General features: G+C 43.2%; 1 protein-coding gene across 1 annotated transcript in view; it reads right to left on the reverse strand.

Annotated features, from left to right (window-relative positions):
- The window catches only part of NCAPG2 (non-SMC condensin II complex subunit G2), a 156,654-nt gene that overhangs the window by 11,852 nt on the left and 131,588 nt on the right, over nt 1-13,214 (reverse strand). Inside the window, exons 26-27 of the mRNA XM_030550109.1 lie at nt 11,234-11,331; nt 10,693-10,795 (exon numbers count right to left, since the gene is read on the reverse strand). Of these exons, the coding sequence (XP_030405969.1) occupies nt 10,693-10,795; nt 11,234-11,331 (201 nt within the window). The remainder of the gene's footprint in view (nt 1-10,692; nt 10,796-11,233; nt 11,332-13,214) is intronic.

A 13,214-nucleotide genomic window follows, 5' to 3' on the forward strand; every position in this document is an offset into this window, starting at 1 on the left:
CCTCGAGTGCAGAGACCATTGAGGTGGGCACTCCAACCCAGAGATGACGCGTCCATGGTTAGGGCCATCAAAGGTTGAGGTGGGTGGAATGGCATCCCTGCACAGACTAGGGTGGGAGTCAGTCACCAGTCCAGGGAGCCTAGGATGCTCATGGGAATCATGAGGATCGTGTCCAGGCTGTCTTTGCCCGGTCAGTATACCGAGGTTAGCCAAGTTTGAAGTGGACGGAGACGTAGCCTGGCATGTTTGGTCACGAAGGTGCAGGCAGCCATGTGGCCTAGGAGGCCGAGACAAGTGCGAGCCGAGGTTGTCGGGAAGTTTTGGCGGCCTTGAATAATTGTTACTATCGCCTGAAAACGAGGCTGTGGTAGGCAGGCTCTGGCGAGACTGGAGTCCAGGATTGCCCCAATGAAGTCTATTCTCTGTGTGGGAACGAGAGTGGACTTCTCTATATTGATCATAGGGCCTAGTCGCCTGAAGAGATCTTTGACGATGCCCACATGACGCCTCACTTGCGTCTCGGAGGTCCCTTGAATGAGCCAATCGTCGAGATATGGGAAGACGTGCACCCGACGACGACGGAGGGTGGCGGTGACTACAGCCATGCATTTTGTGAATACTCATGGGGCCGCAGAAAGGCCGAATGGGAAGGACCGTAAATTGAAAATGTTGATGGTTGACAACAAAACGGAGGTACCGTCTGTGTGGTGGGTAAATTGCGATGCGGAAATATGCGTCCTTCATATCGAGGGCGGCATACCAGTCTCCAGGATCCAATGACGGGATAATGGTCCCTAGGGATACCATGCGGAACTTCAACTTTATCATGAACTTGTTGAGTCCTCGCAGGTCTAGGATTGGTCTTAGACCTCCCTTTGCCTTGGGGATTAGGAAGTAGCGGAAATAAAAACCCTTGCCCCTCAAGTCTTTCGGTACCTCCTCTATAGCTACCATGGTGAGGAGCGTCCATACTTCTTGTAAGAGGAATTGCTTGTGAGAGGGGTCCCTGAAGAGGGACGAGGGTGGGGGTGGAAGGGCGGGGGCGAAATAAACTGGAGGTGGTACCCAAGTTCCACCGTGTGTAGGACCCAACGATCCAATGTTAGCTGGGACCACGCAGAGAGGAAATGGGAGAGGTGGTTGTAGAAGGGTGGAAGAGGATCCTGGGAAGCAACTGGTGCGCCGTCCTCGGGCGTCTCTTCAAAAGTTCGGTTTGGGTCCCGGAGGTGGTTTGGAGGGGCCCTGATTTTGACCCCCTTGGGGCCCAAAATGCCTTCTGTGATTCTCCCGGCTGCGCCTTCTGCCAAAGTCCTGTTGCGGCCTAGGCGGGGGGTAAGCGCAGTGAGGCCGAGGATGGAAGGACCTGCTTTGGGTCACCGGGGTGTGCATTCCCAGCAAGCGCATGATTACCCTGTTGTCCTTTAGGCTTTGCAGCCTAGGGTAAGTAAGTCTTTTCGGAAAACAGCCCTTGGCCTTCAAAGGGCAAGTCTTGTAGCGTTTGCTGTAACTCAGGTGGAAGGCCTGACACCTGAAGCCATGATATTCTCCTCATGGCCACTCCTGAAGCCAGAGTCCTGGCTACTGAGTCACCTGCGTCCAGTGAGGCTTGGAGAGAGGTTCTCGCCACCTTCTTTCCTTCCTCCAAGAGGGCTGCAAACTCCTGGCGTGAGTCTTGGGGAACTAGTTCCGTGAATTTCCCCATTGCCACCCAGGTGTTGTAGTTGTAGCGACTGAGTAGGACTTGCTGGTTTGCCGCCCTAAGTTGGAGGCCTCCAGCAGAGTATACTTTGTGGCCCAATAAGTCCATGCGCCTAGCCTCCTTAGGTTTGGAGCAGGAGCTTGCTGGCCATGGAGCTCCCTTTCGTTAACCGATTGTACGACTAGGGAGCAGGGTGTACGCACAGATACTTATACCCTTTAGAGGGTACCATGTACTTCTGCTCTACTCCCCTGGCTGCGGGCGGGATGGAGGCTGGGGATTGCCAAATGGTATTGGCGTTCACCTGAATAGTACGAATAAAAGGCAGGGCCACTCTTGTGGGGGTGTCAGCTCATAAAACGTCCACAACTGGGTCCTCTATTTCCGCAACCTCCTCCACCTGACGATTCATATTCTGAGCCACCCATCTTAGAAGGTCCTGATGAGCCCTCAGGTCAACTGGAGGAGGGCCGGAGGAGGATGTCCCCGCCACCGCCTCATCTGGAGAGGAGGAAGAGGAGAGGCCAGGGACAAGAGGGTCCTGCGGGGGCTCTTGTCCTTGGGTGGGGCCAGGCTCAGGTGGGGCCTGAGTGTCTGCCGGTGGAATGGAAGCCTCATCCATACCCGCAAGAGGGGGGGCAGCTTACGGTCACCTCTGGCACCCGGTGTTCCGATAGCACGGATCGTGGTGCCTCTGGGGGAGCACCTTGGGCTTGGTGGTACGCCCAAGGTGTCCAGAATGACCACTGATGGGGGCCTTGCTCGTGGCCTTGTCTCTCCTGGAACACGCGGCTGGGCACATCCGAGTCATGGTCCTGTGCATAGGAAGCGCTGCCAGCATGAGATGATACCAAGATATGTCTCGACAGCCAAGAAGGTGCTGAGAAACCCTGAGAAGGAGCCACGTCTGTAGTTGGTCTTTCTCGGGATGGCATTGGAGAGCGGTACCGTGAGCTGTAAAAGGTACTGGGAACAAGACCAGGACCTACGACCGTATCAGTGCTGGGAGGTCGACTGGGATCTCGAAGCTCTTCGCCTGGAATGGCTGCGAGATGTGCAGTGCTGGGAGCCGGATCGGTACCGGGAGTACCGGGCAGGCAAACGGGACGCTGAGCGGTGCCGCGAGTGCGACCGGTACCGCAGTGGAGAGTGGTGCCGGGACTGCGAGCGGCGTCAGGGCCGAGATCTTGATCGGTGCCTCTCAGCAGTGCTGAAGGAGGGCAGCCTCAGCTGGGCAGGCTTGCTAATAGATTGAATGACCTGCACCGGCGGTGCCGGAGGTTGAGGCAGTGCAGTCTCCGTCATTGAAATTAAATCCCTCGCTGTGGAAAACATCTCCAGGGTAGACGGGACAGTGACCTCGACCAAAGCGTGAGCCAGGGAGCTTTCAGGCACTGGACTCAACAGCCCTTGTGGGACCGGAATCGACAGTGCCGAAGCTAGCTGTGCCGCAGCAGGTGTTGGTGCCGGGTGATCCAACTTAGGCAGGTGCTCCGACTGTGGTGCGGACGGCACCAAAGCAGCAGGAGCCTTATGCTGCTTCCTGACCCGCGGGGACAGGGAGCGGTGCCGAGCTGACACCAGTGCAGGCAACGGTCGGTGCTGGGGGGCCTTTGCGGTACCGGGGCGATCTGGAGCCGAAAGAGTGCTTCTTCCTGTTGTAGACTGTTCAGCACTCGGTGCCGAGAGCGTTGGACTAAGAGCTGCCTCCATTAGGAGCTGTTTGAGACGAAAGTCCTGCTCCTTTTTCGTCCTCAGCTTAAAGGCCTTACAGATCCGGCACTTGTCTGGGAGATGGGATTCCCTGAGGGACTTAAGGCAGGAGTTGTGGGGATCTCCCATTGGCATCAGCTTTTGGCACGCCAAGCACGGTTTGAATCCCAGTGACCTGGTGTGGGGAAGGGGCTAATCCCTGATCCCCTCGCAACTATATACACTATACTATATATACAAATGACTAAAAGTAACTAAAACTGTAAAACTGGAACTATAAACACAAATATTAGTAAAGAACGACGAGTAGACTAGGGAAGTGGAGATCAGCTAAGCCACGCTCCACTGTTCCAACGACCGACACGGGCAGTAAGAAGGAACTGAGGGGCCGTTGGGTCGGCAGGGTTATATATCTAGCGCCATAACGGCGCCACTCCAGGGGGCAACCCAGCCGACCCACCGAGTGTTGCTAGGAAAAAATCTTCCGATGAACGTGCACACAGCACGCGCACACCTAATTGGAATCGATATGAGCAAGCACTCGAAGAAGAAGTTATTTACTTGTTCCCATAATATAAGAACTAGGGGCCACCAAATGAAATTAATGGGCAGCAGGTTTAAAACAAATAAAAGGAAGTTCTTCACACAGCACACAGTCAACCTGTAGAACTCCTTGCCTGAGGAGGCTGTGAAGACTAGAACTGTAACAGGGTTTAAAAGAGAACTAGATAAATTCATGGAGGTTAAGTCCATTGATGGCTATTAGCCAGGATGGGTAAGGAATGGTGTCCCTAGCCTCTATTTGTCAGAGGATGGAGATGGATGGCAGAAGAGAGATCACTAGATCATTACCTGTTAGGTTCACTCCCCTTGGGGCACCTGGCATTGGCCACTGTCAGTAGACAGGATACTGGGCTGAATGAACCTTTTGTCTGACCCAGTTTGGCCATTCTTATGTTCTTAAGGCATGTTGCAATCAAAATATAATTGCATTTGAGTCATTACAGTACACAATGAGACTAATGGTCCATTATCATCCAGCATCCTTTCCGATAGCAGCCAGTACCAAAACCTTTTAAGGATGGTGTAAGAACCAGCCAACAGAAGCGGGCAATTATGGAATATGACCAGCCCATTGGTAAATTTCTTCCTAACCCTTTTGCAGTTAGTGGATTATGCCCTGAAACACAAGTTTGTAAATCCTTCTAAATTCTTTATTAAAAAAAAATAAAATAAAAAAAATCCTATCTAAGGAAGTTGTGGATGTTCTTACTATCTTTACCAATATTTAATCTTTTCTTAAATTCTGTTAAGCTCTCAATGATAGCATGTGGAACTCGTCACAGTATAACTGTGTTTTGTGAAAAAGTATTTCTTTTTATCACAATTAAAATCTCTGCCTTTGAAATTCATTATATGTTCCCCTGTTTGTACATTATAAAGAAAAAAAAACAACAAAAGTATAAACAGGACAGTCTCCTTACCACATATAATTTGGTGTACCAGATCATGTCACTCCATCTGTCTCTCTAAATAGTCCTAATCTTTTAATTCTCTTCATATGAATGTTTTCCCATGCTTGCTATTTATTTCATTTATTTATTTAGGTGCGTTTGTTTTTGGAAAAAACATTACCAGAACTGAAAACAGTATTCTAGTTGAGGATGTGCCATTTTTTGTCATTTAATTTTTATAGTGCTTTCCATTCTCTCATGCATCCTAATGTTCTGTTTACTTTTTGACTGCAGTTGTTTATTGGCAGAGTTGATGTTCATAAAGCTGTCCAAAGAAACCCAGACCACTTTCCTGCATGTTATAGTTAATTTACAATGCAGAAATGCGTGAGTTGTTCATATTATTCCTTTGAATGTGCATTACTTTACATGTATCCATTCTGAATATCATCTATAACTGTGTTGCCTATTTATCTAACTTTGTTAGTTTCACTGTAATTCCCCAGTGTTTTCTGCAGTTTTGACTAAATGAATTGCATAATTTGAAAGTTTTGCCACCTCACTGCTCACTCCCTTTTCCAGATCATTACTAAATTTAACATTGGTGCTAATATAGAACTTTATGGAACCTCGGTATTAACCACCTTTCAAGCATGATAAAAATTGACCATTTAATAGATGTGTGGCAATTCTTCAAAAAGGGCCATTTTTTGGAATTTAATGTAGCCACCCTATACACAACACCCACATATCATTTGAAAACTTAATTTATGTATGTTTAAATGAATGAATGAATGAATGATGTGGTACTGTCAAGTGGTGCCATAAGCCTGTCAGTGATATGAAACAATGGTACCCAAAATGAGAAAGTGTCATTTTTTGCAGAATCACTGCACTGCAACATGACTAACAAACAGTAAAAACTGCAGTCAAATTCAATATCTTAATGTGGTGTTTATTGGTCAAAGCTTCCAAATGGCAATGTATTAAAAGATCTGTATTGGTTTTGCATAGGCAAATATTTCTTTTTAAAAAATGAAGCCGTTGAGTATGTGACAAAAATAGCAAATAAGATTTTGCAATATAACATGAAATGTTTCACATTGACAAATAAAAATATGCAAAGTACCTCACAAGTGACCACAGTGTTATGTATTTTCAATTAAAATTTGCTGACCAGATCAGTCTAACACGGAAAGCTGTAGCAATAAATTGCATGCCCATAGTTTGTACTGCATAGTGGCTAGATATACATGTATGTAAATTCCTAATGTAATGCTTCACTATCTGTAACTTTTTGTACATACAGTGTTGCATCTAGTATGCCTGGTAGAACATTTTAATTTGTAATTGCCTATGCATGCAATACTAGTGTTTTAAAAAGCTGGTTTCTAAAATATTTCAATCAGTGACACTTATGCACAGGTCAGTATTACTGTTAGAGATGACAGCTTAATATTATGAATACGCAAAATGTGTGTGTGAGAGAGAGAGAGAGAGGTGGCCTAAAAAAAAGTAATGAATACAAAGTCCACAAACAAGTCCTTGCCTCTGCACTGAAAAGGGATGAAGTGCATGTTATATAGCTCTTACCAACCATGTCATCAACAATATGACAAACCCATCTGACCTGGAATCACATCCAGAGGTGCTTATCAACTTATCTACTGGACTGCATGTAACATCAGATGTACAAGAGTCTCCACTGAAAACAGCAGATGTTGGTAAACCAAAATGGGGAGATTTTTGAGAGGTGCACTTGATTATGATGGAACACATAGCTTCTTCAGTCCAGTCTAGAAATCTGGAATCAAAACATTTGTTGACATGGCCAAGATGACCAAATTTAAATCTGGCAAGGGAGGGACAAATCACAGTAGTTACCAGTCCAGAAATTGTTTTCCGCAGGGCCTTGTTCTTAGCAAGATACAGAGATGATGTTTCAGTTACAACTGTTCTTAGTCATCCAATATGTCCTGGACCTATGTCCCCCTACCATGGTGATGGAACAATGAGAAGAACAGACAAAGCTGAATTAGGGCATCATCTAAAAGCTGAAGTTGAAAGAATCTATGAGCTAAGATAATTCAAAAAAGAGAAACCATAGTGTACATCAGAGATGTCATGACTGGCATACAAATGATGGCTAGCGCCAAATTCCACACATTCAGGGAACTGACTGCTGACTACTTAAGACAGGTCCTAAAAGGATTTGACAAAGCTAATTCTATAATCAAATATGACAACAGCAACTCTGTGAAAACTGCAAAGAGACAGCATCAGACAAGATCTAAGATTGGATGCAAGAAATACCAAGTGATTGGTGGATGCCCTCTGCCTCCATGAAAAAAGTTTCTGTATGTGGCATCCAACAAGCAGTCACTTGTAAAATTCTTCTGTGAACAAAATGGTTTGAAATGCACATAAGAATGGAGGAGCACAGCACAAATACTCCTTCTTGCTGGAAATGAAAAAGTCCAAGACTTGTCTAGTAACGCAAGAGAAAATGGACACAAGGATGCTTCTGCATGCTATATGTGCCAATATGGCTTTTGGTCTCTTGATGCAAAAGGAATTATAGTAATTCGTCCCTTGATGCACATGTTTTTGGTCCTTGTTGTTCACTACACCTCTACCTCGATATAATGCGACCTGATATAACACGAATTCAGATATAACACGGTAAAGCAGTGCTCCGTGTCTCCGCACGTGCACTCCGGTGGATCAAAGCAAGTTCAATATAACGCAGTTTCACCTATAACACGGTAAGATTTTTTGGCTCCCGAGGACAGCGTTATATTGAGGTAGAGGTATACTTTCCAAAAATGGAACAAACAACATCTAGATTGAAACAGGTACCATTACCAGCACAAATGACAGGCGTTGCTTCATACCTGTGCATGCAATTTCTGGCACATTCACTCCTGACTTCTGAAACATATTTCCTGCTGTACATGTATTAATAGGATGGGATTGTGTCATCCCTATTTGGTATTACAAAAATATCTGTGATTAATGTTGTGAACACAAAGAGCTTACCACTTCAGAGAGCTTGCTAAATTGCGAGAGAACAATGGACAAGCTGCAATGTTTGCAGCAAAGAAGTTGGTAGCAATGCTGTATGACCAGAGTGAGAAAGAAAAGGAGACTCTCAGAAATCTGAATTGCTTGTGCCTCAATCTATCCATCAAAAAAGATGAGCCACTGGCCAAACTCCCACTGTGTGAGGATAGTTTTGAAATGCATGTCAAAAAACCTTCTGGGCAAGCAAAGGTTTAGATGCTTTCACACATAGGTAAGTCAAATATTAGATCACCATTGCCACATGGATAGAAAAATGTGGACGATGAACTATTTCTGTATTCTTCAAGGGCCCAATGGCACCTGAGCTTCTACGAGACCTTATTTGTGCCTGCACCAGTAGAGGCCATTGCACAATCAACTGTCTGTAGTTAGAACAATATTCCCTGCACAGAACTCATCACATGCCAGCACAATGAATATTTGTTAACTCATGCACTCTCTCTAGATATCATTATAATGATGGTCACTAGAAATGTCACCAGTGCTATTACATTTCAATGATAACTGTACAAGTTTATCAGATATTGTTTTACCCTTTAGATTGTTATTGTGATGCTCTGAAGTCACAAAGAAATTCCATTTTATGTCTCGAAATACAGAGTGTCATTAAACTAACAGAAACAAATGTAAATATTTCAAAGTGGCCATTTTAACGTGTTGATGGTGACATTGTTTATCCCCATTTCTGTGGTAACAGCTGCACATCATACCTCATCTTAAAGTAGACGTAATAAACTTTCAAATAATCCATAGCATGCATGTGTATAGAGAAGGATTAAGTAGACCAAGTAAGTACTGTCTGCTACTCAGTCCTATTATTCCTACTCTTTTTTTGTTTCCATTATAGAAGTTTGCCTATTGCCCCAGAACTACAAGAACTAACTACGGAATCTGAGCTTCTATCATACACTTTTTGAAAGTCCACATAATTTATATCAACTAGTTCTCCTTATTTTGTTGGCATACTGTAAGATTAGTGAGGCACCATTTTCCTTTGCAGAAACCATACTGGTTTGTCCCTATCATAACAATGATCATTTAGGTATTTTATAATTCTATTACCATCATCATTTCACCAATACAAAAAGTAAGGCTTGCTGGTCTGTAATTTCCAGAAACACGGGGCACATTTTGAGAAGAAAGATACATTTGCTACCATTCTATTCTCTGGGATAGCAGCGGATTTAAATGAATGATCGCATTCTCTGTTAGTAGCTCAGTTACTTCATTCTTAAATTCTTTCAGAATTTTGAGAGTGTATATGATCAGGTCTTAGTGACTGGTTGGCTTTTTAATGTATCAGATTATTCCAGCACCACCTCCTTTGACACCTTATTTTCTTATTTTAAAAAAACCAAAAAAACAAAAAAAACCCCAGAAAACAGTAGGTCCTTCTCCATCCTCCACATTCTCAGGGATGAAGACTGATACAAAGAAATTGCTTAGCTTCCCTGAAACATACTTTATCCTCTTTGATTGTTCCCTTTATTCCCTCTTCTACGAATATCTTAAAAATATCTTTTTTAAAGAACTAGTTGTGGCTGTTTGCTCTTCAAATTCCATTTTAGCATTCCTAATATCCATTTTACATATTTTCTTCCATAGGCTGTCTTAAGTTCTTTTTTACCATCTTTTCCCACCATTAAACCAATGTGCTTTAAAAAAAACCCAGAAGACACAAAACAGATGTGCATCAATGCCTCCCTGCTGCAGTCACAGGAAACTAACTGTCCAATTTGCCCACCAATTCCTAATAAAAATTGTTGGAACTATACCACAAATATATGCATGTCATCAATGGCTATAACTTATATTTGTTATCCTGAGAACTCTGAAGAGATTATAATTAGGCAAGGTGGAGGTTTTGAATATATTACATTTTATTTCTATCTGAATGCAGTAAATAAGAGTATTTTTAGTGTTAATGAAACTATGAACTTTTGTTTCAGACCATATGCAAAGTTAAAATGTAAGTTGTTGTAAAATTAGCATTTTTTACTTTTAACCTGTGAAACAGAAGAGGCTAATTTGGTCTAAAGCCAGCCTCCTATAAAGCTCAAATTGCACCAAAAGCAGAATCTTATGACTGTGGTAAGGCACTAAAATAATTGTTTATGACCCTGGATACATTTTAGCTAGAGATATCCATATTAGCTAATACACACAATGCAGAGAAAACCCCTCAGCTCTAATGCTATGAAACAGCAAAGTTACAAAGAATGCTTGCTTTTCTCTGTGCAGTTCTTAGTGAGATTGGGACTTTAAAAGGAAGCAGATTGGAGTATTGTGGGTTCTACAGTATATAGAACAAGATGTAAAAGTTAAATTTAAAGAACAAAACATGTAAAGAGAATTACCATTGAAAAGGGGGAGTTGAACTAGGAAATTTAGTTCCTTAACTGCGCTCAATAGCCAGCAACATTCTGGCCCTATTTTAATCCCTGTATATCAGTGGTTCTCAAACTTTTGTACTGGTGACCTCTTTCATATAGCAAGCCTCTGAGGGCAACCCCCCCTTATAAATTAAAAACACTTTTTTATATATTTAACACCATTATAAATGCTGGAGAGGAAGCAGGGTTTGGGTGGAGGCTGACAGTTCGCGACCCCCTCAGGGGTCCCAACCCCAGTTTGAGAACCACTGCTGTATCATATGGATTTCAGTAAACTTCTTCACCAACAAGCAAAGAATCTTGCATCCCTTTTTCAATCAGTGGGTTTTTTTCTGTACAGCAGATTTACCTTTCAAAGTTGCTAGATTCTTCCATGGCAACTTCTCTGCATGTCGTCAGCTTCTTCTGAAGGGCACGTGCAATATCCTTAACAAGTGAAGCTTTGTGTTTACCTATTTGAAATAATATGTTAAAAATTAAACAAGTCTGCATATTCCTGTGTAGCATCTATATAACAAATTAACAGTTTGTTAAAAACTGGCGATATATTTACTAAGATTTTCATTACCCAAGTGTAGTGTATAAATTCGTGCTTGTGAATGCTATTATATTCCTATAAAACAGGGTATGGAAGAGGACCATGTTAGCCTAGAAGATAAAGATTTTTTTTTTTTTTAAAAAAAAAAGACCCCGCAAAGTTTTAGATCCAATGTCTAATAGCATCCCTTACAACTTTGCATTTTTCATTTTAATTCTGTATTCCTATAAAAATTACTACTTCTGAATTTCCACAGCTAACTGGAAAAATAATGTAACATTTTAAAATTAAGTTGGACTAAAAGCTACTACTGACAAAAGCCTTCATTGGAGACAAAATTAGTTTGACTGACCTTTGATTATAACAACTATGTATGCAGCAGCTGTAAGACTAATAATTCCTTCAATTTCTTCACAGACAATGCATTCCATTAATTCATTTAAAAATGACCTAGAAGAAAATCAAAGGCACATGGGGAAACACATTCCTTTAAAAACATAAATAGGACTTTTCGTTGGCCTCCACAACAATGGTAGTTCTTCAAACCATCACGTGGGAAACAATGATCTAGGATCAGTCATGAGACTCCAAAACACAGTTTAAGTGTGGAAATCTCAAATGTACTTCTTACAGAATATTGTTAACTGGCTGATCTCTGAAGTTTCACTGCTGATAGTTTCAGAGGAAGCAATGTATTCTGTATAGTGGTGGCTGCCTAGGAATGGAACAAGGGAATTTAGGTGAAATAATACATATGAGAAGAGGAGCAGCAGTAACCAAAAAATAAAGATTTTTCAATGTATTCAGAAAAGGAAAAAAAATTCGGACAGAAAAAAGAAAAAAGTCCTTAAAAGGTAAAAATACTGGCTCTAAAAGAAACTGGAATTGTAACTAATTTAATTGTCTGCCATTTGCTCTGGAAGTCAAACAAGTTGATGATGGTGTGAACCAAACTCCAGATGGTGCTCTACAAATCTCAGATATTTGAATGACTCAGAGAAACAGCAGAGGTTGCTTGAGCTCTGGTGAATTGGGACTTGATCAGTGTATCCTGGATTAGATGGATCCAGACGCACTATCATATAGCAATTTCTAATAATGCCTAAATAAGTTTTGGACTGTATTTGTATTATCATAGCACCCTAGAGCACTAGTCATGGACTCCATTGTGCTAGGTGCTATACAAACAAAACAAGGGGACAGTTCCTGCCCCCAAAGAGTTTATGATCTAAATAAAAAATAAGGTGACAAAAGAAGACTCCCTGTTCTGGAACTGCACAGGTAACTCCACTGCTCTGAGGGTATGTCTACACTACCCGCCGGATTGGTGGGCAGTGATCGATCCAGCAGGGGTTGATTTATCGTATCTAGTCTAGACGCAACAAATCGATCCTTGAGCGCTCTCCCGTTGACTCCTGTACTCCCCGCTGCGAGAGGAGCAGGCGGAGTTGAGGGGGGAGCGGCAGCAGTCGACTCACTGCAGCGAAGACATCGTGGTGAGTAGGTCTAAGGACGTCGACTTCAGCTACGTTATTCAAGTAGCTGAAGTTGAGTATCTTAGAACACACACACACCCCCCTTCCCCCTCCCTCCCCCCCCAGTGTATACCAGACCTGAGTTGCAGAAGAGAGTTCATTTCCTTTCTTAGTAATATCTTGTGAGAGAGATCCCTGGAAAGGGACAGGGAAAGAGGGTAGGGAATGATGTATCCCTATAACCTTGGACCAGTTGGTACTAGGGCTGGGAGCTCAGAAGCTTGCACCAGGTTCTTTGGTGTTGCTTCAAGAAGTTCGGAAGAAGTTTTGGTTCTGAGTGCTTGGCTGCCATCAATACTGGTCAAAAGAAGGATGGCTTCCTTCAAGAGGTGACTCTTCAGTACAGAGGCATCAGTGGGATCCAATGTGGGACTTAAACTGCCTCTAAACTTAGATCTGTTGCGTGCTGGAGAAAGAGAGATATGAGTCTCTAGATACCATGGCCTTTATGCTACTTCCTTCCTCTCTCCTCAGAGAGGTAGAAGAGGCACTTAGCATGTCACTGATGGGAACAGCTGTCTCACAGGAGAGAGAGACTTTGAATCCCAGAAACTGATTCCACCGTGTGCAGGGGCATCTGGGGCCAAGGCACCCCCAGACTTGGAGACTTTTCTCTTTTTTGCCAAAAGACTAAAACTATATAAATCTAACTATAATTGGAAAAACTAACTAGAGATAACAAAATCGTGCAGTGGGCAGAGATGTGGTTTTCAGTCTCCTCTTACCACCTGTGATTGCAAGACAGAAGGGTGATTGTGGTTGCCCTGCCCTTTGGACTCTTGAGCTATGAAGCACTGG

Source organism: Gopherus evgoodei, chromosome 2 (genome assembly GCF_007399415.2).
Source record: "Gopherus evgoodei ecotype Sinaloan lineage chromosome 2, rGopEvg1_v1.p, whole genome shotgun sequence".
NCBI classification, from domain to species: Eukaryota; Metazoa; Chordata; order Testudines; family Testudinidae; genus Gopherus; species Gopherus evgoodei.